At 38.5% G+C, this 27664-nt stretch overlaps 1 protein-coding gene across 2 annotated transcripts in view; it reads left to right on the forward strand.

The window, feature by feature from the left end:
* Positions 1–27664, forward strand: part of nAChRalpha1 (nicotinic acetylcholine receptor alpha1) — a 277216-nt gene that overhangs the window by 229564 nt on the left and 19988 nt on the right. For both annotated transcript variants that reach the window (XM_089736569.1, XM_089736568.1), the window contains 2 exons: positions 5421–5465; positions 23711–23820. In XM_089736569.1, coding sequence (XP_089592695.1) covers positions 5421–5465; positions 23711–23820 — 155 coding nt within the window. The remainder of the gene's footprint in view (positions 1–5420; positions 5466–23710; positions 23821–27664) is intronic.

The raw sequence follows: 27664 nt of genomic DNA on the forward strand, positions 1-27664 counted from the left end.
GCCGTATGATCATCTGCCTATATGGCAATAAAAAGAAGTAGTAGTAAATAAGGATTATAGGTTTAAAAAACGCCCTACTAAAATTATAGTCTTGATGTCTTTATGCACCCCTTATAGTTACAGTCTTTCCTCAAAACTAAAAGGAGAGGTTTTTACATCGCCAAAACAAGCAGTAAGAACACATTTTATGAGTCGTTCACCATTTACGATCTTGTGGTAGCCCTGTTGTAACGGTTCGCAAATCTACGTTGAAGGGCTTTTATTACCTAGTATAGGTTATAAAATTATATGGTATTATTAATTGGTGATATCCTTGTATGTTCGGGTAGTTATAGGCCAAATGACGTAATTGCTTTGGCATGTCGATGTGCCTAACGGGCTGAGCACGTGGTCGTTGTTACTTGAAGCTTTATGAGCTTAGTGGACAGATGAGTTTTCGGTGTTTCTCAATCAAGCGGTCCCGAAACACGTAAGATTGAAGCCTCAATTATAGTGGTACATGCTATGAATGAAAATAGATTATGGCGAGTCCATGTTGTATGTAGGTATATCTTATACCTTTAAACGAGCAATTCTTGTATATTAATATATATATATAATCAGAATCTCGGAAACGGCTCCAACGATTTTCATAAAATTTAGTATACAGGGGATTTCGGGGGCGATAAATCGATCTAGCTACGATTAATTTTCAGAAAATGCTGTTTTATTCGTGTTTTCAATAATCAACTCTTCCCGACATCTATTGGCGAATAATAATACTATTTTTCTTAATTGAGGTCAACTAACCGTTTTAAAGACACAACAAGATGGCGTTATAAAAAAAAACGAGCGAAGCTCGGTCATCATCTAGTTTATTATAATTGGGTGTTATACTTTATAACAGCTTACAATTTTGTGCATAGAAAATTTACGGGAAAGTTTTAAAATTATTTTAAGAAACGAAGACAGAATATCGTTTCAAAGATTGCTTCTAACTATCACAAAGTTACAATGAAATGCAATTTTGTCTGAACGCTGGCATTTAACGGGTAATTAAAGTTATAGGAATGTACAAGTTAACTCGGGTGCACATAGCACAAGAGCAAGTTCGAGAAGGCGCTGTTACGTTCATTCTTAAGATAGCGTTTTCGTTTCTTACATCGCGATTATTTAATTTGCTCCTATTTTAATTTGAACACCGAGATCGTTGAAATTGATCATCCCATCGACTTCAATACCGCTGCTAGTGTTACTTAGAATCTCATTTGTAGATTTCGTGTTCTTAATTCAAACCTATATTAATTAATACCTCTTTCACCACTTCATCATTACTCACGTGAAAAATGAAGGACATACTATCTCGTAGTATAATATTATTATGCGTTTAATAGTAGTAGGACCTCTTGTGAGTCCGCACGGGTAGGTACCACCATCCTACCTATTTCGACCGTGAAGCAATAAAGCGTTTCGGTTGGAAGGGTGGGGCAGCCGTTTTAACAATACTGAGACTTTAGAACTCATATCTAAAGGCAGGTCGCGGAATTTACGTTATAGATGTCCATAGGGCTCCAGTAACCACTTAACACCAGGTGGGTTGTGAGCTCGTACAACCATCTAAGCAATAAGAAAAATTATACATCATAATAGTAATTTTTCAATAATAGTATTTTTGTCAAAGACGCTTGGCAGTAGAGCCTTGGGCATATCTTGTTCTTGTTCTATAATGTACACTTGGTATCCAAGAGAAAACGTAAAGCTTGTTGTTTTGAATTGTAGAACGTTCATCATATTACAATTACAAGATTATTACAATCCATTTTTTAATGTGGTAACATAATTCTGGGATATTATTTCAATAATAAACAGTATAAGCCAAATAAAATCGTTGTATTGTGTTTCGAAACTGTAACTTAAACTTTAAAGAAACGACCATTGTCTAAAGTTCCTTTGAACTTTGTATGTACTGTTTATGTTCATACCTAAATTCGCTGTGTTTACATTTTGTTTATTAACTTTACGTTTTTAGCGTGAAAAATAAGGACTAGTTTTGCAATCCGTACTGGCTACTGTAAACACTTCTATTATATAGTACATATTGACATGATCATTGATCATTGGTCTAACGTTATCGACTTTACTGAACCATGAACTCTGGTTTGAGTTAGTATCTGTGTCAAAAATAAAGCCTTCAAGTCAAATATCTTAGTACATATATTTGGGTTTGTATCACCATTACACAGAAAAAAATCCTAGCTTAAAGTTACCCCTGGTTGCACGCATTGTAAGGCAGTCCGGCTGAGAACCACCATACTTTCTCTTTATGCTGCGGAATACTGATGCGTCCATTTGTAGGGGACACCATACAATCTAGATTTCGACCTCATGTCTCAAAGTTGCTCTCAACATTCACGATGTGGTTCAGGCCATGGGCTCGTTATGAGAAATTAGCTTTTTTGCTGAGTACAATAGTTTTATTTATTTATTTTTTATTGCTTAGATGGGTGGACGAGCTCACAGCCCACCGGGTGTTAAGTGGTTACTGGAGCCCATAGACATCTACGACGTAAAGGCGCCACCCACCTTGAGATATAAGTTCTAAGGTCTCAGTATAGGTACAATGGCGGCCCCACCTTTCAAAACGAGTTACTGCTTCACGGCAGAAATAGGCAGGGTGGTGGTACCTACCCGTGCGGACTCAAAAGAGGTCCTACCACCAGTAGGATTTCACTGTTGTTTCCAAATTACACGCGACGCACTGCAATTGAACTAAATTCCGAAGCGCCAAATGAGTTGCGACCAAACCAAAATCCCGTTTATAGAGACCAATGACCAATATTTGATTTACTAAAACAATCTCATGTTCCTTTTATCCTGGTGTACGTGTTGAATTCGATCGTTTACACAAAACTACATTAACCTCGGGCATAATTCGCGGCAGCCGCGTTACGTTATAATATCAAAGGATCCTCGTATGCAAAATAAACTATCGGCCCGTGAGGGATACGTGTAGCGTTTTCATGGGTTTTGAGTATTAACACTTGATTGATCATCGACCCTTCGCGCGAGTAGATACAACACATACCTCTGTCGATACTGTTTAGTTTACATAACAAAGTGTACGACGGCTATAAAGGTAAAGGAAAGCAAAGAGTATTTACACCTATATAGAGCTTTATTGGCTTTTGTTGAAAATAGACCATTCATGAGATAGGATGTGATTATAAAATATATAAATAAATGGATGTGTAGATTTTTATTACACAGAAAGTGGATATCGGAACTTATAGACAACGCTAATGCTGCCGCACGTCTTTTGAAGTCGTCGTGGCCTAAAGGATAAGACGTCCGATGCGTTCGTATCTAGCGATGCACCGGTGTTCGAATCCCGCCGGCGCCGCGGCGGGTACCAATTTTTCTAATGAAATACGTACTTAATAAATGTTCACGATTCACTTCCACCGTGAAGAAATAACAACGTGTAACAAAAAAACCAAACTCGCAAAATTATAATTTGCATAATTACCGGTGGTAGGACCTCTTGTGAGTCCGCACGGGTAGGTTCCACCACCCTGCCTATTTCTGACGTGAAGCCGTAATGCGTTTCAATTTTGAAGGGTAGGACAGCCGTTGTAACTATTATGAGACCTTAGAACTCATAGGTGGATGGCGGCATTTACGTTGTAGATGTCTATGGGCACCGGTAACCACTTATCACCAGGGGGGGCGTGAAAAGAAAAAATAAATAATAAAAAGCTTTAGGTCGAAATCTCAATTGTAAAGCATAACAGCTCCTACAATCCTTCGAATTGGAACGCACGACTTATTTGTAGTAATTCGTCGGCAGTATCTTGACTAGCAGTATTAGTGATTTAATCTTTACGATAACAGGATCCGCGCGCTTATCTTACACCCGGGATCACAAAACATTGTTAGTTCTATCTGTGTGTAAAGAAATGTAATTGTCAATTATTTATTTTTATTGCCCTGCCATGGTGTGTGGTTACCGTCGCCTATGGAATTCAGCAACGCCAGGGGTGTAGCCAAGTCGCTGCCTGCCGCTTAATACTCTCCACAAGCCTCTTTTAAAGAAGGACATGTCATAACGCTCGGGAAACACCGTGGAGGGGGCTCATTCCATAGCCGGATGGTACGTGGCAAAAAAGACCTCTCGAAACGCACTGTCAATGAACGCAGCGGTTCCAGATAATATGGATGAACTCTGCTCCGATAGCGGGAGGTGCGATGATAAAAACGATGCCTCCAATGAACGCTACTCTACCTAAAAATTTTGAAATTTTCGTTTTTCACGCAAATCGCTTCACTATTTTAAAAGTATTACAATTAATCATTATTGATGGGGTTCGAAGCAAAAGTAAATCTGCTAGTTACACAAAAAAAAAAACCATAAATATATCTGCAATAATAAAGATTTTATCAACCTTTTTCGTTTAAACGCTCCTCCTGTAAATCTACGAATTTGGAGTTAGCGTAGTGTTCATTGGAGGCATCGAAAAGGAAAATCAGGGGATCATCTCAAACAATTCCTCAGAGCACAGTGTGTGTGTGCAACAAAAATATGTGTATTATTCAATTATGCAAAATTAGTCGCTAGTTTAAATCTCGACGAACAAATTATGCAAACGACATAAGTAATTAAATCAAATTAACAAAAGCGAAACTGAATTTAAGCTGTATTTTCCTCGTTGCAGTTACAGTTTTTTTTTTACTCGATTGAACTTGTGTATGCTAACATTTTTATATGTAATGTTGGATCTCGCGTTTAATCTATGTACAATGTGGGTATGTTGTTGTTGAATTAAAAAGAAAGTTGTGTTTTAATTTAAGCTTCAATTTAATTTTAATTTTATTTGGACTTTTTGGCGGGAACGCGAGCAGTGAAGTTGTGTGATTTGTTTTATTTTGTCTATTTAGTGTTTCTTCAGGCTTAAATATGTAATAACGGTGGTTTGTTAATTGTTTAATATCTGTGAAAGTGTAAAAATTTGGGAAAAGGAAACAAAACTGCTGGATGTAACTTCTTGAGATCCTCCAAAAAGTCCACTGAAAAAATCTCGGTAAATGACCACCATTTTACTGAGATTATATTTCATCCCATATCATTTCACTTAATTTCATCCCAGTTGATTAATATCTCAAATTAATCATCTTCATTTTCATTTCCCTCCTCCATATTATCATTTTTCTTAAAATTAGGAATATAAATTAAAATAATTAAAATAACACATGACTTAAAGGTCTTAGTTCTAGGTGATAAAAACCCAAAAAAAAATTTCTATTTTCGTATCAGTTGTCTTATTGCAGATGATTTCATTGTGACAATCGTCCATGCCATTTAAAAACAATAACTGTTTAAATAACATCAAGAGTTAAATCAATTTGATTAACAAATTTCTCATTCATGTTTTCTTTCTTTTCAGAATCTTAAGAATCAAATCATGACAACGAACGTGTGGGTAGAGCAGGTAAGCAAAACCTATCCAATATTAATACTATAATCATTTTAGTTTTGTACGCCAATCACAGTTATCTAGTAAATTTTGATGTATAAAAATGTGTATCAAGATACAATGATTAATCTTCAGAGTCTGACCGAAATTGACGCTTTACTACTTTTTAAATTTAATTTATTGCAACTTCAACTATCTTTCCGGTAGCGTCAAATCAACATGTCTATAATAGTTCTGTTGTGTCTTATGTTCTGATTTGAGGAGTGGGACAACTTTACTGCAATACTATTCACGCTCGTCGACCATTGAATTATTTATTTATTGATTAGGCACACAACATTACAAGCTAAAAAGATACACAAAAAATAACAAGTAAAAAAAAAAACTGGCTGGAAACATAAGCCATGTGCGCACGACTAAACAAGACAAACGTGCTGAGTTTGTACACAATGGTCTTTACAACTATACGACAAACAACACGATAACGAAAACTAATCTAATTTCAAATCAAATAATATCAAATAAAAAAAAAATTCAACATTAATGAAAGTACACACTTGTTGAACATCAAAAAGAACTACCGCCTACCGCCAATTCACAAAAACGAGCCTCCGCCCTGAGAAGAACTGGCAACAAACTCAGTGGACATGTTTTTTTTTTAAATATTCATTTTTACAAGATGTATTATAACGTAACAATTATTGCAATGTTGAAATGCCCGGAGCGAGCAACTCATTCCTACTTTGTGTAATCTTCATAATCACATAATAATTGACTTTATAGTAACCTTTATTGCACAGATGTTCTTTAATAGTTTTCATAAACCTATGTATAATATGTGTAGGTACTGAACATCTTGTGGGATTTTGTTGTACAGGCGCACAGCCAAACACCCGAATGAATTTCGTATCTTATGTAACATACTCATCGGCATATCAAGCTTGTGTTTGTTCCTAGTATTTCTATTATGTAAGTCAGAATTTTTAGGAAACTCCTCAATATGCTTACGAACATACATCAAATTTTCAAAAATTTTATAATGTAAAGAAATAATTTTACTTAAAATATACATTAAACAATTACACTACTTAACCTACTATTAACATGGAGGATGCCCTTGAACATCTTTATAAACGTCACTAACCTACAAGTAAAAATATCCAACTCAGTTGACGATTTTGCCAATTCGTTATAGGCGCGACACATTCGGGTAATTGAATTAATTACACCACAACGTGAAAACCATCACCCGATCTACGGGTAAGATCGATCTATGAGCGGATAATTACTTAAATCGTATGTTCCGTGATGAACTGTCCCCCTTAATGGTATAAAGGACGTAAAAACAAAAATACTGACTGCGGTCAACCAAATTAAATGCCGAGCTTATGATATTGTAGTTGTCATAACGTTGGCGTTAAACAACCAGTCTTAGCCCACTGAGTTTCTCACCGGATCTTCTCAGTGGGTCGATGGTAGATTCTGTGAACCACTGCTCTTGCTAGGATCAGTGTTAGCAACACTCCGGCTTGAGCCACGTAAGCTCACCTACATGTTAGGGCGAAGCTGAAATGGCCTCCCAAGGCTAGAGAAGATAGGGGAAAAAAACACAAGTGAAAAACGCAAGTAAACAAAAATACAATACGAAATTAAATATTCATTGTGGACAAACAGAGTATAAAGGCAAAGATCCGAAGTATCCTTCATAAATAACGTAACTATAGTTTTATAAATAGTACCTTTAAGAGCAGAGGACACAATTTCCGTCCAAGTGAACCCTGACAAATGGCCGACGTCCCGGAAGGGACGGTTCGCTACAAGAGCCCTCGCTCACTCAACGGACACGTCAACTCACACGTGACTAATAGATTTAAGGCATTTTGTTTGGCGTGCCGGAATCTTTACGATCTGCTCGCGTGGAACCTTGTAGTTCCTCCGTTGTCAATGCTTTTGTCTCTAACTAAGAATTATTAGCTTTCTTGTTCCCAATTTCCTTCAGAATTCTTCATAATCGACGAAGTTAAAAGAGTTTTTATTCAAAAATTACAATTTACGGCTGTGGTCAATAATTATGAGATTATTTTAAATTGTTTAATTCATCAAAGCATTTAATCCCATACAGAATAGAGTTCTCCGAAGTTCATAAATTCTTATAACATATGGTATAAGAATTCTGTGTCTCGTAATCGCCACGATTAGTAATCTCGGAAATTGATTCTGTCTGCTTTGGTACCAGCTCAATACGTGGCACAGGAGTTTTTACTTAATACACGAAATTCCTTTGCTCATTTATCCACACTAGCATTCCAGAGTTTTTTAAAAAATACACATTAAAAAATTTGGTACGACCACTCTCTATTATTTTAGCAATGCAGCGATATGTGGCAATGATCAAATCTTTAAACCTCGATAATCACAATAGATGAAATAACAGCTATTCAGATTATTCAAAGCCAGATTAATAAAGAATTTCTTGTCGCTTATCCAATGTTATATAACATCATCCACACTTAACGTGCAAATAACGTATTTGGCTTTTAATGGCTTCTCGTTTAACACAGTATGTGTTCCCTTCACAGAGCTATAAGATAACATAATTACGGCTATTTGAAATCGGGGAATGATTCCTCAAATTAAGAAAGACTTTACATACATAAACAGACATAAAAAAAACATAATTTAAAAATCAATACCAACCGAACCAACTATCCTATATTTGCTAAAGACATTCATCATATATTCACCGGAATCTACGACGGAAAACATTGAATAAAAAAAAAACTTCTGTCCTTTTTGGGGACACGCTAGATCGTATATCTCTGTCCTTCTCGAAAAGACTCTGATGACAATAAAAATGTTATGATCGTAACAACTTTGCGATTTATTTGTTGGAGTCGATAGTTCCTCATGCCAAGTATTGAAGAGTGAACATAACTTGCGAATACTTGTTATGTAACTCGCTTGCTTTATATATTATGTATGTAGTATGTTTACTGGTGGTAGGACCTCTTGTGAGTCCGCGCGGATGGGTACCACTACCCCGCCTATTTCTGCCGTGAAGCAGTAATGCGTTTCGGTTTGAAGGGTGGGACAGCCGTTGTAACTATACTTGAGACCTTAGAACTTATATCTCAAAGTGGGTGGCGCATTTACGTTGTGGATGTCTATGGGCTCCAGTAACCACTTAGCACCAGGTGGGCGGTGAGCAAATCCACCCATCTGAGCAATAAAAAAAAATGTAGACCGATGGAACAACAATAATAGTTATTAGATTGACCATTAACTTTTCAAAGACTTATTAAATCGGTACGGGAAGACGTAGCGTATATTTTTTTTTATTACTTACATGAATGGACGAGCTCACAGCCTACCTGGTGTTAAGTGGTTACTAGACCCATAGACATCTACACCATAAATGCGCCACCCACCTTGAGATATAAGTTCTAAGGTCTCAGTATAGTTACAACGGCTGCCTCCCATCCTTCAAACCGAAACGCATTAGGCGCATTAGGTAGATAGGCCTCCCACAAGACCGATGATCCATTGAGATTCGCGGGGATCCGCTGAATGCAAGTACCGCAAGGCCGATCGTTGTGGCGAATCTTAGGGGAGTCATATATCCAGTAGTGGACGTATGTGGACTGAAAGATAAATAATATATAGAAAATCGATAACTGAATGGCTATTAGCATTCATCGTCATCAATCATCGAGTTCCGTTCTGATTCAATGTTCAATGCTATGAAACCACATTCTAATATTATAAGTAGCTAATACTACATATCCTATAGGATGATCATTCCACGCAAACTGAGCGTCATCAAGCACTTTTTGTTCAAGTTCTTCCTCGCGTTATGTCGACGGTGCACTTTAACCAATCCATCGACCCAAATCCAAACAATTTCCAAATGATCTGTAAGAGATCGCTCTTAGAGATAAGACCGCCAATTGTACGTTTTTTTGAACGAAGTTCCTTATGGGACGATGGGGAGGCGTACCCTAACCGGGAAAAAACGTCCGTAACGTAAGATTTTTATTAGTAATGCACACAGTGTGCGACTTAACTTTGTAATAACGTACAAAAAATAACATATTTTTTTATCATTCATTGACTACGATCGCAGAGCGTTCGTTTGTGCAATACATTAACTCTTATGTAAACAACCGTGAATGAAGTGTGCCACAATAAGTTCGCACGTTACCGAATGACTGTGTATTGTTGCGAAACCTCTAGTTTTATTTTCTTTATACCTCGAATAGAACTTAAAATTAATATTTTTATAATAAGGAACTTCGATCTTATCCGGTGATACCACACATCTTTTTTTGTGTACAATGAAGAATACTCTCTCTCTCTCTCTATCAATTGAATGATATGATCCAAGCTCATACTACACCACTGATATACGTGATCCTAAATTGCGGTAATTCCTATTTACGAGTGCTTAAATAGACCAACTATATCTATGTTCTTGGATAGTTTTCTATCTAATTTCGCAAAAACCTAAAACGGCAACACCCAAACGACTTAAGCGATTACTGGGCCAATAAAAAACGTGATAAATATACGAAGATAATATTCCTCGTTCCATATTACAACTGGTGGAATAGATGTGTATCGACGTGAACCATAACTCGTGGGGGTTTTTGTTCGAACTGTCCCTCCCAGAGCATCATAAATCATCCCGGGGTCGGCTTACCTCTCAGTTAACACGTTTTTGAGCATAACGCGGCTTATATTATGTGCAATATATGGTGTAACACGAAAATCAATTTATGATATTCGCGCAATTACATCGAAAACAGCTTGTTGACCTGTTTTCAATAAAATCGGGGCATTTTGAATGACCTTAAATATCTAAAAATATGGTAAAATTGTTCTTATGCAGGCTTAAGAAATTTTGAGCAAATTTAAAATTATTTTTGCAGCCTAATCTCGGGTTTTAACTGTCGTAGAGCATTTCTTTATGTCAAGGTCCTTAATGATAATGACAATGAAAAACTTTAAGGTACTTTTAGTTATACGCGCAAGTATACGTCAAAAAAAATTTTAAAATCAACAATAGTTCTGAATTCAGATCAATAATTCAGAAGCATATTCCTTATTTAGCCTTCCCCAGTGTTGCTTGTATAGCAATTTCATCTATAGGAGAGACAATATAATGGACAAGTAAAAGTCCAAGGATCTTTGAGTACGCATCATCACGCCGTGAGTTCTTCATGGTCCAAGAAGCCAGATCGTGTCCATCTGTGATTCGTTGACAGACCTTCGTAGCTTGTCTATATTTAAGAAAAAGAGTTCGACTAGACTGTTTATTATGCCTTAAATATCATTTTTTTATAAATGTCTGTTGGATTTTTTTTTTTTTTTATTGCCCTTGTAGGCAGACGAGCATACGGCCCACCTGATGGTGAGTGGTTACCGTCGCCCATGGACTTCAGCAATGCCAGGGGCAGAGCCAAGCCGCCGTAATTACATTCACATTACCTCCCTTTATCCAATATATACTAATCCAAAAACAATTTCAGAAGCCACAAGATATCTCTTATTAAATTAATTCCAGCAAGAATTTTCTTATTAGACGACAAAACAATCTCGAACAAAATACTGTTGAAACATACTTGAACGTTGAATGTTATCCTAACAAACATTTCAGAAGATCACAGCTCAAAAGAAAATATTCCATTTGAAACAACAATTACAAAAGCATTAAACGCATAGACGAAACGAATTCTTTCCGAGTTAGAGCCGAGAGGGCGAACTTCCTGGCATTTTTGTTTTCAACAATCCAGCGTTACGAAAGGTTTGTTTTGCGCTTTTTGATGATATTTTCGTGTATACAAAGTTAATACGGTGCTTCGTTCGCAACAGTCTGAATTGTTTTCGTAAACATTCGTAACAACACTTTTGGTCGAACTCTTTTCAGCTACAGGCCGTTTCGATGTGAATTGGAGCTTTTAAAAAAAATCTGAACAAGGCACACCGCACTATAGATTTTGGAACTTCAAGCTCGAACTACGAAAATATGTAGTTTTTCTGTTATTTTTGTGTACCGTTTCATTCCTGTACATAAACTTAGATGCTATCAATAAAGCTTACAATATCATGATTACAAAATGTTTCTGCTTGCGCGGCTATTTAGCCCCGTCATGACGTATGCAAGCGTAGTGTTCGCTCACGTGGCCCGCACTAACTTGAAACCCCTTTAAGTCGCCAAAACGGGATTGAATATCCTGTTTTGGCAGGACAGCCGTCGGAACACCATGGTCCCTAGGGAATGTGGATCTCCATGATGACCTGGAGTTTGACTCAGTCACTAAGTATCTACAGTTGGCATCATTGCGCCACTTTAAGAAGGCGGCACGATATGAAAACCCTCTTGTCGTGGCCGCCGGAAACGTGGCCTGTGGACCGAATGGTAAACAGTCGACGTCGCCTTAAACACGTCATTACGGATCCTCCCGATCTATTAACGATGTTTTTAGGTATCTCAAGCACCGGTCACCGTCCTCGCCGAACTCGTCGCTTGCGACCAAGGGCTCGACGAGTAAATTAGCCCATAAATACAGTCCCTCGAGTTTCTTGCCAGATTTTCTCAGTGGGTCGCGTTTCCTATCCGGTGGTAGATTCTGCGAAGCCTTGCCTTTGCTAGGGCCAATGTAAGCAATACACCCGGTTTGAGCCCTGTGAGCTCACCTACATGTCAAAGAGAAGCTGAAATAGCCTCTCAAGGCTGTATATATATATTAGTTTTCAAGTATACTGTATATTCTACATAATGAGTCCGTAAAATAAACAACCCGACTATTTACTTGGAACCCGACCTAGAGCATAGAATACCGAACTTTATATCGTAACAAACGGTCGTATGCGCGCCATAAAAGGTCCTAAAAGTTTGAACGTGCGTGGGCACTTTAAATTACTTCATCAAGTCACGACCTGTCCCATTTACATTCAACCAATTTAGGAGCGACGACGGAAAAACCCTCGCTTCCTATAACAAAAAAAGTTCCAAAACCTAAAGTTCCGCTGAAAAGGGAGGCCACAGGAAATGGCGGAGAGTGAGCTCGGTCAATTGAAAAAAACTCTTGGCGATTCCCCCGGCCCTGGGGGCGTGCTAAAAACTTTGAATTTTTAATATTAGAACCGGGTTTTGTGTCGGAATATTATGAACCGTTTCATTCGGTGCTTTTCAATTGTCGATAATGTGGGTGTCGAGAGCTTGATATTAAAACGTATTCTTGTTTTGTGTTTTTTTTTTAATAAATCCGTATTGCTATTTTGTTCGTCAAGAATATTTTTAAATTTGGAAACTGGGAGAATTGGAATGGTCTTGATAAAGAGTTAATATTGATTGCTTCTGGAAAAGGTTTAAGTAAAAATTCTTACAGCGTAATCACCCACTTTTTGTCGGATTATTATTGCCCTTTTGTTATCTATAATTGAAAACATGGTTTAAGTAATGTCCTTAAAAATAGATATCAATATTTCACTTAAAATAATTATGTACCAATGTATGTATGTAAGTATGTATGTGCATTTAATTTTGAACTGTCAAAACATGCAAGGTACTTGTAGGATTTAGATTAGTTCTTAAAATTCATAGTCGTGAAATTATGCGGTAGTTTGATTCTAAGGCTGGTATAATAAAACAATTCATTATATATTTTAATTTTTCGTGTGTTATACTGAATGCCGTCAAATTTATGTGCATGTTTGATTAATTATAATTAATTATCTTACCCAACCATTGGTGTTTGGTTAGTTCTGCCGTGAACTAATCATGCATTTACTGTTGATCTTACTTAATTGACCTCACGTAACTTCGACCTCATGTCTCAAGGTAGTCATTAAAGTTGTGTATAGTGATTCTGATAATGGCTGTAGTACTGAAATCTTGATATGTATACATCTTTATTTTGTAAATATCTATAAAGACATTCATCTTTCAGCTTAGAAATATTTGTATTAGCACACACGACCTCTATAATGGTTCATAAACTAAACCTATTATGGTAAAATCAAGCAAAGGAAACAATGGAACGGCAAACGTTGAAAGGCCCAAGCTATTTGTGAAGTCCTATAATAATAAAGTTATTTTCGAGAACACAATAGTAAGAAGGTATACCAGTTTAGTGATTATATTAAATGTGAACTAGAATTGTAACTTTAAACTGGATCCTTAGCAGCCCTTTGGATTATATTATAAATTATTAGGAATGAAATACATAAAAAATATGCAAACGGATTAATTTAAATATTTCACAATAGTATGACTGATGTTAATTACGACATTAAATCAAATCAAAAAAAAATTATTCAACATAAATGAAAGTACATACAAATTCAAATTCAAATTCAAATTCAAAATCATTTATTTCAACTTAGATGTCAGTATGACACACTTGTTGAATGTCAAAATACAAATAACAATGTTAACTCTACCACCGGTTCCAAAAAAAGCCACAGTCCTGAGAAGAACCGGCGAAACAAACTCAGCGGGCTTTTTTTTTTTTGTTTTTTCTCAAATATTTTCTTTTTTTTAAATAAATAGAAATATTCACAATAAAAGAAAAAACAAGTCTAAAAAAATAATAACAATAATGAAAAATGAAAAGGCCAGGAGCGAGCGCCTCATTCCCACGTAGTGCCATCTAGTAAATAATCCTTAACTTGTTGAACGTCAAAAGAACTACCGCCAATTCACAAGAACTAGCCTCCGTCCTGAGAAGAATTGGCAAGAAACTCAGCGGGCATGTATTTTTTTTTTTTAATACGTTTTTTTTTTTTTTTATATTAAGTTATTATTATTTTTAATCTTAGTTTTTTTTTTAAATAGTACGAATTTTTTACAATGAGTATTATAATTAATTCTAATAATATCAGTCGTTATTCGAAATCCAGAGATATTTGTGTTAACGAATACGTTTATATCTCTACTAGCGACCCGCCCTCGCTTCGCTTCGGAAACATTAAAACACACATGAAACCAAAAAAAATAAATTAAAAAAATATTAAAAAAAGTAGCCTATGTTCATCAGGGACAATGTCGGCTTCTAATGGAAAAATAATTTTTCAAATCGGTCCAGTAGTTTCGGAGCCTATTCGAAACAAACAAACAAACAAATCTTTCCTCTTTATAATATTAGTATAGATTAGTATAGATAAAATGATTGAACATAGCTGAACATTTTGTTATTCAGAACTGGGTTTACAAAATGGAAAAAAGCCTCGGCTATTGCGTTAAAGTAATAAATGCACTTCAGAAATAAACCGTTGAAATTAAGAGTTAAGATTATTTCGTGTATTACGAGAAACACTCTCGCGTCCGACGCATGCTCCATTGCCTAATTCAATTAAACAAAACAGGAGCCCAAGAGCCTTCGGGGTCCTTAATAAGATTCTTTAATACAAACAGTTGTGGAAAATGAAACAATTTCTCTCTTAACTTGTTTTATATTTGTTGATGACAGAATTGTATGAACGAAGTCGCGGTCTATCTGATGTTATGTGGTAGATAGATAACTTTCACCTTAACCTCGTTCTCCTTTTTTTTTTCGGGTAGAGGGCCGAACCTCCTACGTGGTCCCCGCGCCTAGGGGGCGCGCGGGGTATGTGAGACTCGACGATCTGCAGGTGTTGAGAGCAGATCGCGGGCCCAAGACCGTCATCTTCCGATATGAGGTCAAAATCTCGATTGCCCTGTATATTTGTTACTTCAAACCAAAACGCATAACTGCTTGATATACCCGTGAAGCAGATTAGCCATTGTAGTGCGCTGATATTATCCAGGAGAATGTTGCCCACTCTTCGGCTAATCTCTTATTCACCTTTTGCGATAACCAAGAACGGGAGGGTGTAGTACAAGGTCGCCAAAATACAGCCAAAATGAAATTGTTAGCGCCAAGCCACCAAGCCTTGTCGCTTAAGACAATATTATAATTGTCATTTACAAAATCTACTTAAATTCTGAAGGCATACCAAAATATCTATTAACTTTTTTATAATACTAATTGAATTATTTAAATATGAGTTTGCTTTCATATCTAGCGCATATGCGAATATATAGGAACAATATTCGTTCTGACGAAATGCGTAATATTGTGTAGGGTATGAGATTTATTGGTTACCACTTACTTATCCGGCTATTATAATTAAAACATTTTGATTATTAAAGAAAAACTATAGTATTGATTTTAAAATAATTTTATGACACAAAGTTTAACACAAATGACAAATATGTAATAATAGTAATTAAAAAAATGTCAAAAGAACGTGAACAAAAATGTCAACAGAGCCCAAACACAAACAAAAAACTGTCACCTTGAGACTGGTTGGCGCAGTCCCAATTGAATTAAATAAATAAAGATTTACTAACAATCACGCCACGTTAACCGGCCCCGTGATAAGTTCGTAAAGAACTTGTGTTACAGTTACCAGATAACGGATATAAATGTAAGATTTTTATTATACACATACATATATTTAATATACATCCATTTTTTTTTTTTTTTTTTTTTTTTTTTTTTTTTTTTTTTTTTCCTACCTATGCTGATAGCCTTGAGAGGCTATTTCAGCTTCACCCTAACGTTAGTAGGTGAGCTCGCGGGGCTCAACCGGAGAGTTGCTAACACTGACCCTAGCAAGAGCAGTGCTTCGCAGAATCTACCACCGGATCGGAAACGCGACCCACTGAGAAGATCCGGCGAGAAACTCAGTGGGCTGTGTCTATGGGTTAGTTCGCTCGTCGAGCCCTTCGTCGCAAGCGACGGGTTCGACGAGGACGGTGACCGGTGCTTGTGGTGCCTAAAAGCACCGTTAATGGATCAGGAGGATCCGTAATGACGTGCTTTGGGCGACGTCGACGGTTTACCATTCGGTCTACTGGGTCGGGTATGTAATTTCCAGCGGCTACGATGAGAGGGTTCTCATGTCGTGCCGCCTTCTCAAAATGGCGCAGCGATGCCGACTGTAGATACTTACTAAGGGAGTCGAGCTCCAGGTCGTCGTGGAGATCCACATTCCTAAGGAACCAAGGCGCTCCGACGGCTATCCTGCAGAATCGTGATTGAATAACCTGAAGGGATTTCAAGTTGGTGCGGGCTGCGTGAGCGAACACTACGCTTGCATACGTCATGACGGGGCGTATACAAGTTTTGTAGAGAGTTACCTTATTACGGAGGGACAGTTTGCTTCGACTACAGAGCATTGGATAGAGTCGTCCTAGAATAAACGCGGCGCGGTCGCGTACCGTTTTTATATGGGGACGGAATGTCATCCCTCTGTCGAGGGTGACGCCTAGATATTTGACCTTCGAGACCCACGGAATGGGCTGGCCAAAGAGAGTGATGGGACTAACGGCGGAGGTGTTTGCGCGCCTACTACGGAGTGGGATGCTCGAAGTGATGTTCGGAGGGCGACCCCTTTTGAAGAGCACCGCTGCGCTTTTCGTGGGGTTGATGTCTATTCGCCACTTCCGGAACCACTGTCCCAGGGTGGCTACTGCGATCTGGAGTCGCCGATGAAGCAGCGACATCTTCCTACACGAGTAGTAGATAGCCGTGTCATCGGCGAAGAGCGCTAGATGGGTCTCCGGAGACCGGGGTATATCATTGATATACAAACTAAATAATAACGGGGAGAGCGCGGAGCCTTGCGGGACTCCGGCGGTCAGTTGACGGGGACGAGAACGAGTTCCCTCTACTCGATATCGAAACGAACGGTTCGACAAGAAGTCTCGTATGATGAGCACGAGTCTGTCTGGCACTCCCATGTTGTACAGTTTATAAATTAAACCGTTGTGCCAGACTTTGTCGAACGCCTTCGCGATGTCGAAGAAGAGGGCGCCGGTCGGGATTTGTTTACGCCTATTTAGTCCTATCAGAATGTGCTCCGTGAGGCGGTGCACTTGTTGTACGCACGAGTGTTTTGAGCGGAATCCGAACTGTTCGTCAATGAGTATTTTGTTCGCGGTAACAAAATCCCAGAGGCGTTTCCTAAGGAGCCGTTCGTAAATTTTTCCTATCGTCGAGAGGAGACTAATCGGACGGTAACTAGAAGTTTCGTTTGTCGGTTTGCCCGGCTTATGTATACCGATAACGTCCGCTTCTTTCCACACCGCGGGAAAGATGCAGTGCGTCATAGCGGCATTTAAAATTGTAGCCAACATTGCTATCAGTTGGACTGGCAAAAATTTTAGCGCGCGGTTGTGGATGCCGTCGGAGCCGGGTGCCTTCCTAGGTTGTAGGTTGTGGATCGCGTCTCTAACTTCGTCAGTGGTAATGGGGGGTAACGCGTCCGAGGGCGGCAGGGAAGCTCTGCGCTCGACCTCCCTGTCGACTAACTCGGTGTGTACGGGGTCCGCGTGTTGAGTGCTGGTGGTGCACTGCTCTTGCAGTGCATCGGCCAGCAGCTCAGCCTTGTCATCGTCATCGAATGCCGGTGGTTGGCCTGAAGGGCGTACGAGGGGAGGCATAGTAGCGGTAGTTTCGGATTTGAGAGTCCTAGCTAGTCGCCAGTATGCTTGGTGGGAGGGCGCGAGTTGTTCTAAATAACTATGCCAATTATCGTTACGCGCGTCGCTTAAGCGGGAGTGGACTTCGCGTTGTAGACGACGCATCCGAATCCGGTTTGAATGCGTGGGAAGACGATCGTAGGCCCGGATTGCCGCGTTCCTAACTCTTAAGAGATTCCTAAGATCGGGGGACAGTCTGATGCGGTGGAAGCTGTCCTCCACATCGACTTCTTTAGAAGATCTAATGATCGCGGAAGATATGTGATCGGTAATGATGTTTATGGATTCGACGGTGTCCTCGGGGGATAGATTCGAATCCGGGCCGTAAGGGAGGATTGGCGGAGCGGTGTCGGCTAGGCACGTGCCCAGCTTATTCCAATCCACCATGGTCCTCGTAACAGTGACTGGGTTGTGGGGGCGACCGAGCTGCATAACGACAGGTCGGTGGTCTGAGTCGAGCTCTGACATTGCTTCGATGGAACGCAAGCGCAGAGTTACGTTCCTAAGCAATGCCAGGTCTATAGTGCTCGGACGGAGCGCGATGTTATACGGATAACATGTTGGAGTTGGGGGACCGACTATTTCAAAGGTGAGGTCGTCTATAAACGCGTCGAGACGCCTACCGTTAACGTTAGTACGATGGCAGTTCCACCTAGTGTGGTGGCAATTTAAATCGCCTGCCAGGATGACGGAGTCTCCCATGCCGAACAGTGACTCGATGTCACTGCTCAGAAGGGGCTTGTCCGGGGGGAGATAAACGGATGCGATGACGATCGGCTGGTGTCCCGTCAGCGAGATACGGCACACTGACGCCTCGATATGTGAGAGCGAGGGAGTATCGAGAGGGACAACGTGCAGGGCCCGCCTATAGTAAATGGCAGTCCCGCCTTTGGAGGCGGTGAGTCTGTCATTCCTAACCATGACGTAGTTCGCGACTTTCGGGTCGCGACGCGAGGGCTTCAGACAGGTTTCCTGCACTAGTAGAATATCTACAAGATTATCGCGGAGGAATTCAAAAATTTGATCGCGTTGCCGCGCGAGTCCGTTAGCATTGTAGAATGCTAACGTAAGGGAATACGGTTTTTCTCTACCTTTTTGCGCCATTGATTACCGGTAAAGATTTTTATAAAGTGCGGGACACGGACTCGTATACGTCCATGTGATCGAACGCGGCCGCGAGTCTCTGTTCGGGGGTTACCGACCTACGTATCGCGTCTGCGAACGATCGCAGACGGTCGAAGTTAACAGCGGTGACGAAGTCGCGCACGAGCGCGAAGTCGTTGACGGCAGAGGGTTGCGGGGGGCGGAACGCGGGCGCGGGGCGAGGTGCGAGCAGGGGCTGGGGCGCGGGGCGTGTCGCGAGCGGGGGCGGGGGTGCGGTTTGCGTTCCCGCCTTCGTATACGGCAGCGGCTTTTTCCACGCTGAAACCGTGGGAACTGCAGCCGGCACGAAGGCAGGTTTCGGCACTGAGGGTGCCGAAGTCTTTGGGCCGACGGTTCGCGGAGCTGGGAGGGTTGAACGCTTGCGCGGAGCCCTAGGACATCCACGGTAGTTCGCGGGGTGCCCTTGCTTAAGGCATAGGACACAACTTGGGGGTTCGGTCGCGGTTTCCCTATCTCTAACGCAATCTAACGTAGCGTGATCGCCGAGGCACTTCACGCAGCGGGGACGCGCGTGGCAATTACGCGCCGAGTGGCCATATAGCTGGCATCTGTAGCACTGCCCGGGAGTGCCACGTTTATGGGGGGCTTCGATGGAGACCCCGGATAAGCCGCAAACTTTCGAGAGGTACATCCATAACCCTGGAAAAGACATTTATATTTATCATACAAATATCTTCCCTTGGCGGGATTCGAACCCGCGACCCCCTTGTGTAGTGACCATGTCACTTACCACTACACCAGACGGCCGTTAAATTTGGATAAATATTAATAATAAAATTGGAATAATGGTCAAGCGTAAACGCAGCGTTGGGCGTCCCCCTGCCCATTGGACCGATAACTAGCGGCGATATGCTGGGAGAGATTGGATGCGGAAGGCGGAGGATCGTTCATTGTGGAGGACTATGGGAGAGGCCTACATCCAGCAATGGAGAGATACAGGCTGATGATGTAATGGTCATTCTTAAAGCCCAAATACGCTATTGTAATGCAACAGAAATAAATAGCAGCTATGAATTCTAGCGGACTTTATTACTTTGTGAATAAAAATCACTTGAACTACGCACCTGAAATCGCTTACGAGGCCTATACAACCAGCAAGGAAGTTTGCGAATCAAGTTTACCCAGACAAATTTAAATTGAGTTTTAGCAACTGTAATTCCATCCGGCTTGGTACAAAGCCAGTCAAATAATAATTGAGTTTAGTAGGAGTGATGTGAACGATTTAGATTAAAATGGCGACCTCCTTTTTGGGAAATGAAACAAATTACAAAATGGAAACTTCGGTCTTTACAATTTATTTCGAAAACTATGTTTTGATGTCTACCGTTTTATGTATTTGTATGTTTCTTAGTAAAAGTAAAAATACATTAAGTACATATCATAAACATTTAATTAATTCAGTTCCGTTGCTGTACGTTGATTCCTTAAAATAATGATTTTACATTCTACTCATCTATACAATAATACAATATACAAAGTAGATTCCTTCGAGAGTCGAGAAAGGCGTGTCATAATATGTCACATTTGTCAAACAAAAACGCGTCTGTATGAATTGGATACAGCTGTTCTAATCATCCCCTGAGAACATCTGGAATGTTTACTTCAAAACTAATATGACTTAAGTTCAGTAAAAAAATGTTCCAAACCATCAATACTCTTACACTTGAACTTAAGTCCTTTGAGGTTTTAAGAATCAAAAAGTCAAGCTCCGTCGGGAAATCAAATCTATATCCAGTTACTTGGGTACATTAAAATTATAATACATATTGCGGACACGTTGAAAATTCCATTAAGTCTCAGAGGCTCAGGGCAATTATTATCATTGACAAAAGCTTTTAAGACGTCATTCTTGCCTCAATTCTGCTTATTTTACTTGTTAATGTCAATTTTGTTGTGAACCGAAGTGGAACGGGTGAAAACGCCTCAGGTCGTTCCGGGAACTTAATTAATTTATCAAGTGTATTTTCTTTAATCTTAACTTAAACATGTTTATAGTTTCCTCCTATTCACGAGGTAGTATCGATTTTTAATTGGATATCGGGAAATAATTTCAAGTTAGTCAAGACCAGATTTTCAATAAACTGATCCAATGTCTGATGTTTCAGAGGAAACGTATTTGTCAATTGAAAAACTTTTCGGCCTGTAGCGTTCGATTATATTCGGCGCCAGATTTTCAATCGATGTCCCTGCACCGGAACCTTAGTAGGTACCGCAATTTCCGACCTCAAACCGCGAGTTCAAGTCAACATATTTTATATTATGTCCTTCAAGGAAAATACTTTGCAGAAATATCTCGAATTCTAGTCGAAATTTGAAGTAACTGCCCAACTTGAATTTCTCGGAGATAATTTATTTGTACTTTTCCTGGATGAAGAACTTCAATTTTGTTGTTGAATTGGTTTTAGTTTCTCAATGTATGGATCCTTATCTGAATAAAAATAAATACAAAAAATTACTCAATTACAAAATAGTCTGTATGTTCTTTTCTGTTGTTAATAATTTTGATTTGGGTAATGCTTAATTAATATATTTTCTGTGGTTTCTTTTGAAAGTCAATGTTGTTCTACAAATAAATTAATATTATTGAATTTACGTTTTAAAAAATAAATGCGATTAATCTTTAAATTCAATATGTTTAGACATTGGACGGCAAATAGATATAATTAGTCTTAGCCGCTTTGTTTGATACTGATACTCCGGGGGTCTTGTACTTACAACACGACGAATTCAAAATTTTACATAATATAGTCAACCATAATAGATAAAACATTCGTTGATCTTCTCCTTGCGTCAATAATCGTCAATGATGAGGATGAGGTCGTGGCCTTCTTTAATAACTTTTTCCTGGATGTTCCTGCGTGAAGGAGTTTCGAGTTCTTTGGACACATTGCCCACAATAGAGGTGACGATTTAGAAAAGCTCCTGGTAACAGGCAAGGTATGCGAAGAAGGTCCAGAAGCAGAAGTACAATGCACTGGACCATATACGCTCTATTCTCAACAGTCCACGATGCCATCCGCACAACCGAGGATAGATAGGGCTGATACAGGAATTATAGGAATTATCCTGTATCAGCCCTACCTACCCTCGGCTTCTTCCAGAATAATGTATATTTATCATCGAATGGTAATCTATGGTAATCCATTCGTTGATAAATAGACATTATTTTGGAATACTAGCTAGATATTAAAAATACCGAATACGACCACAGTCTGTCAAAAATGTTGAGCATTGAGAATCATTTCGAAATTAGTGAGATATTAATACTTTTAACAATACTCTATGAATACCTGAACATTTGGCATCGCAAAAATTTAAGTATACAATCAATTAATTGTAAAGTTGCGAAAAAGTATGAGCGCCAGAGCATCCTATAGTGATTTTAGTATTGAAACGAGTGTGACTTCCACTGCCGCTACTTTTTTACTCTCGATAGATGAGCTCACGGAACACTAGTGGGGGTAGGGATCAATATATTTGAATTTTTTATCAGATCCAATGAAGTTGGTCACGGTAATCACATCGTTATGTCTATTGGCTCCACTAGCGACTTTGGCCAAACTTGTCACTGAGCGCACACAATTGATTAGTGCAATTTTTTTTTTTGCGGAAAACAAATAGGCTTATTTTTAAATTAACCCTCTAAACTTAATAGATTAGATTAAAACATCGATTAGAAACTGTACAAAACAGACACAGGATACTAAGGATAACATTTAATATTAATTACACGTAGCTTTAAGCCGTTTGCGGTTTCATGATCAGGCTAATTTCATTAAGGCTTAATACGCAGATAATTTACAAGGCAGATAGGCTGTGAAATTTGTAGTTACGAAGGATTAAGGTGTTCAATGTAGAACACAATTACATTTTCCGCTATTTTGTGCTAGGATAGGAACATGGTAATAATCTATGTGCTAAATACTGCCACCAATCTTGCGATAGGAGGTCTAAGTCTGAATTCTATAGCATAATGACTGTCCCACCCTTCAAGAACCGGCTTACAAATGCACGTTGTCCTTTTGTGGTAGAGGTCATTCGTGAATGTTCAAACACATAAAGTAGATAACTATTTGAGGAGATTTTGGGGTGAGCCTTTACAACAATACGAGACAGGATATTCAATTATTAACTATACATATTATTATGGTATGTTTAAGAAAACTGTGAAGAAATGTTTGTGCAAAATACTTAACGCAGCATGTGGTAGAGTGAACTGCTTTCTAAATGTACTATTGAAAGAAAACACCAAAAATTACCAGTATTTTTTTATTGCCTAGATGGGTGGACGAGCTCACAGCCCACCTGGTGTTAAGTGGTTACTGGAGCCCATAGACATCTACGTAAAAAAAACGTTGTCCGTGGAGTTTGTTGTTTCATTTGTATCATTCCACAAAATATTGACTAAATTTAGTTGAAAAATTGAAATAGATTTGAGTTTGAATTTTAACACGTGTCAAGTACCTGTTTCCTTATAAAAAATGGTACTGAAATGGTTTTGAATGCTGGTTTAATCGTAACGCTCTTTATCTATTATGCGACAACTAGTTCCTAGAATCATCCTCAATCCTCTTGTTCACAGGAATGGAATGATTACAAGCTGAAATGGAACCCTGACGACTACGGTGGTGTGGACACGTTGCATGTGCCTTCAGAACATATATGGCTGCCAGATATCGTGCTTTACAACAAGTGAGTACCAATACAAGAAATTCAGACATTTTTACTCAATACTCCTTTTTTATTTCTTTAAACTTAAAATACATGCCTGGTGTAGCTTAAATATATACATACATGTACAAGTAAAGTACATATATGTCATGCCTCACAAGACGTCCTACCACCAGGACCATCCTGCCTATTTCTGCCGTGAAGCAGTAATGCGTTTCGATTTGAAGGGTGGGACAGCCGTTCTAACTATACTTGAGACCTTAGAACTTATATCTCAAGGTGGGTGGCGCATTTACGTTGTGGATGTCTATGGGCTCCAGTAACCACTTAACACCAGCTGTGAATTCGTCCACACATCAGCAAAAAAAAACCTTTTACAGGTACATATTATTTGTGATATGTATTGAAGTGTTGATTCATAAATAAAGGCTTCATCTGCCTAATATTGCACGAGGCTTAATCCCTCACTACGTGTAGCCAAATAGCTTCTATCAACCTCCTATTGTAAGGTCCAGAATGGGAGTACGTGGTATATTTAGCAACATGAATGAACAGGTATAATACGTTTTCTACAAAAAATTCTCAAAGGCCAAAAATGGCCTAAGTGATGATTTTAAAATATGAATAATACATCTCTGGTAATCATCTGGTTCTCAACCAAACTAATTAATATAAGTTATTTAGACAAATATGAGTCAGCAAAATATGATTTACTGAAAGGCGAAATATATTTAAAATTAATTTACGACGGATAGCTTTAAGGAAGCGAAAAAATTGATCAAACTGATCAATTACCAATCCCAGTATAACTTCTAATGGACTTCTAAGAAGGCTAAAATAAAGCGGTAAAAAATTCCACAATTCTTTCTCCGTCGCAGCCTTGAGATCTTTATAAATTGGTGTCTGCAAAACATTAATCTCACTCAAGCGGGTAACCGTTTCTTTTCGAATCAATTTAACGAAGTTACGCGCGAATACCGGTGTTCCAGAAGTTTCCATACTATTTCCTATTTCTTTCAATGAGAGCTAACTTTCTTTTACCAATAAACTCTCTTATAAGAGCTCTTATCTCTTCATTTCCGGTTCGCAGACAAAAATCCCATTATTCCACATTATCGGGCTCGGCGTGGAGACTTTATCTCTTCGGCAACGCGACCTCTAATACAAAAAGTCTGTAACTAATTCTAACCTACGTTTAAGCTTTCGCATCGGTCATGTGTAAAAACGCTCTAGCTTCATTACTAAATTATTACTTTTATCGGTGACACTCAGATGATGCCGTATAGGTACATATTACGTGTGATTAAAAACGTGGTATGACTATACCGCGCTTGGTCTTTTCCGATCATTAGCTGATTGTTAATGATAAAAATATAATCTATGATCCAAGTCTCTAGTTTTAGATTATGTGTTTGTTTAATTACTGTCTTAATGACATTTTTTATTTATTGTTCTCGAGTTTTAGCGAGACTAACGAACAGCAATTCATTTTTATATATATAGAATAGATGTAGTTCAATAGAAAAATTGGTACCTCTGGATTTGAACACCTGTTCCGTCGCTATGTAGCGCTATTTCGCTAGTATCGCTCGATACGAATGCACCAGACGTCTTATCCTTTAACGCACGACGATTACAAAAAGACAATTAGCTTCAGATTCAAGCATTAATAATTCGTCGTACTTGTATCGTTTTTACTTTCCTTACACAATTCTATGTGTTGATATTAAATTGTCACACATGTATGGCACGCAAACAAATAGCAGAGATATAAAGAATTTGATAATACCTTTTGCGTTAGCGAAAAAATTTATGAAAGTTTCAGTTCATAAACTTGGTATATCTATTTAAAGTTCGACTAGACGATGATAAATCGTGTTTTTTAGAAATTATATTTAAATACGAATTACATATTGATAAAATGATGAAATATCCCAAGATAGTTTAGGCATTTAGGCGTGAGTTAAAAAGACACAAATAATATAAATAAACAATTAATTTTCTTGGTCTAACCTTAAACCAAACACTTATTGGCTTCGGGTGGCTTAACAACGCCATCTGCTGAAATAGCTTTAGTGCTATTGTGTCTTTAAAGTAGTTAGTTGCTCTCAATTATGAAAATAGTATTATTATTCGCCAATAGATGTCGGGAAGATTCGTAAAGTTGATTATCGATAAAGTTGATTATTGAAAACACGAATAAAACAACATTTTCTGAAAATAAATTGTAGTTAGATCGATTTATCGCCCCCGAAATTCCCTGTATATTAAATGTTTATAAAAAGTAATTTTGCCCCAAATTTCTATTTGCTGTATCTAAAATCGAATCGAATGCACGTTTTTACATCACCTAATACCGCCATATCGTAACAAAACCGGATTATATGCATTAACTCGAACATCCAACATTGATGGATTCTAAACTTTGCCACTTTGTATTAAGGTCGGGCTTTGAAAGTAGCGTTCATATGTAGGTGAGTCAGAATGCGCCCGAAGTTAGCCAAGCGGAAGCTGAGATAAGTGCAGGCTTTAATCTAAATAGCATCAACCTGGCTTGAACACGGTACAGTAAACTTTCATCAATATTTCCAACGTTACGTCTGACGTGTCTTTGATTAGATATCAGAGAGTTGAAACATGATCTTTGTTCATTATTGTGAACGATCCAACTGGTCTAATCTAAAACATATAATGTATTCGTAGAATCTTTAAAATTTACAAATTGAAATTTTACAATCTTCTTTTGTTTGTGATGCCATCCATGTATATATTGTTGGTCTATTAGATTCCCAAATATTACTAAAGACATTTGGTGCTGTGGATCTTTGTTCTTATCGCTTATATAATGTATTCTTCAGACGGCTATAACACAGAAAGAACTTTAGCTTGGGGCGATGAAATATGAAATGTTGAATTGGCTTTGGCGACCACCATGTTCAGCAATGACAGACCACAACCACGTAATTTACTGCGTGCATTAGACATACAGTAAATGGAAATGTAACCATCGTTTAGTTGTGCTAACAATTTCAAAATACTATTGTTTTCACTCATCGCCCGTCCGTATTAATTTTAAGATCTTTACACACTTAACTCTCCCTCCAATTTTTTGTCTTTATTGAGTGAGTACTTTTGATTCAGTGTGTTATTTTCGCGGCAACAGACCAGTACATCGCATTTCAGGTACGATACAGTCAATTGCCTATTTAATTCATTACTAGATGATGACCGGTTTTTTTTTTTTTGATAACGCCATCTTGTTGTGTCTTTAAAGCGGTTAGTTGCCCTCAATTAAGAAAAATAGTATTATTATTCGCCAATAGATGTCGGGAAGAGTTGATTATTGAAAAAAACAAATAAAACAAAATTTTCTGAAAATAAATCTTAGCTAGATCGATTTATCGCCCCCGAAATCCCCCTGCATACTAAATTTTATGAAAATCGATAGAGCCGTTTCCGAGATTCAGATTATATATATATATTAATATACAAGAATTGCTCGTTTAAAGGTATAAGATTCGTCGGTATTAGTATCAAAATCATATTTGTAGACGAAGCTTTCAACGTTAGATACAGTAAGCTAAAAATCCTAATCCTATCCTCTATGTTGCGGAACCACTGAAAGTCCCTCCATATAAATTGTGTGATTGTTACACTGCTACACTTTAATAAATAAAATATACTCACTTACATTTTCGGCCGCGTAAAGATTAAGAATGTCTGTCCAAGGAAAGTAGTTCATGCTGGATTTAGGCCAAGACAAAGGTATTTAATACTTCGGGTTATTCGTAGCAAATCTATGTGGGTCACAGTGACTAGTGGGCTTATAGTCCCACCGCCTCCCGATTTCGATAATAATAAACAG

The sequence above is a fragment of the Bombyx mandarina genome, chromosome 21 (assembly GCF_030267445.1).
Source record: "Bombyx mandarina strain Sakado chromosome 21, ASM3026744v2".
NCBI classification, from domain to species: Eukaryota; Metazoa; Arthropoda; class Insecta; order Lepidoptera; family Bombycidae; genus Bombyx; species Bombyx mandarina.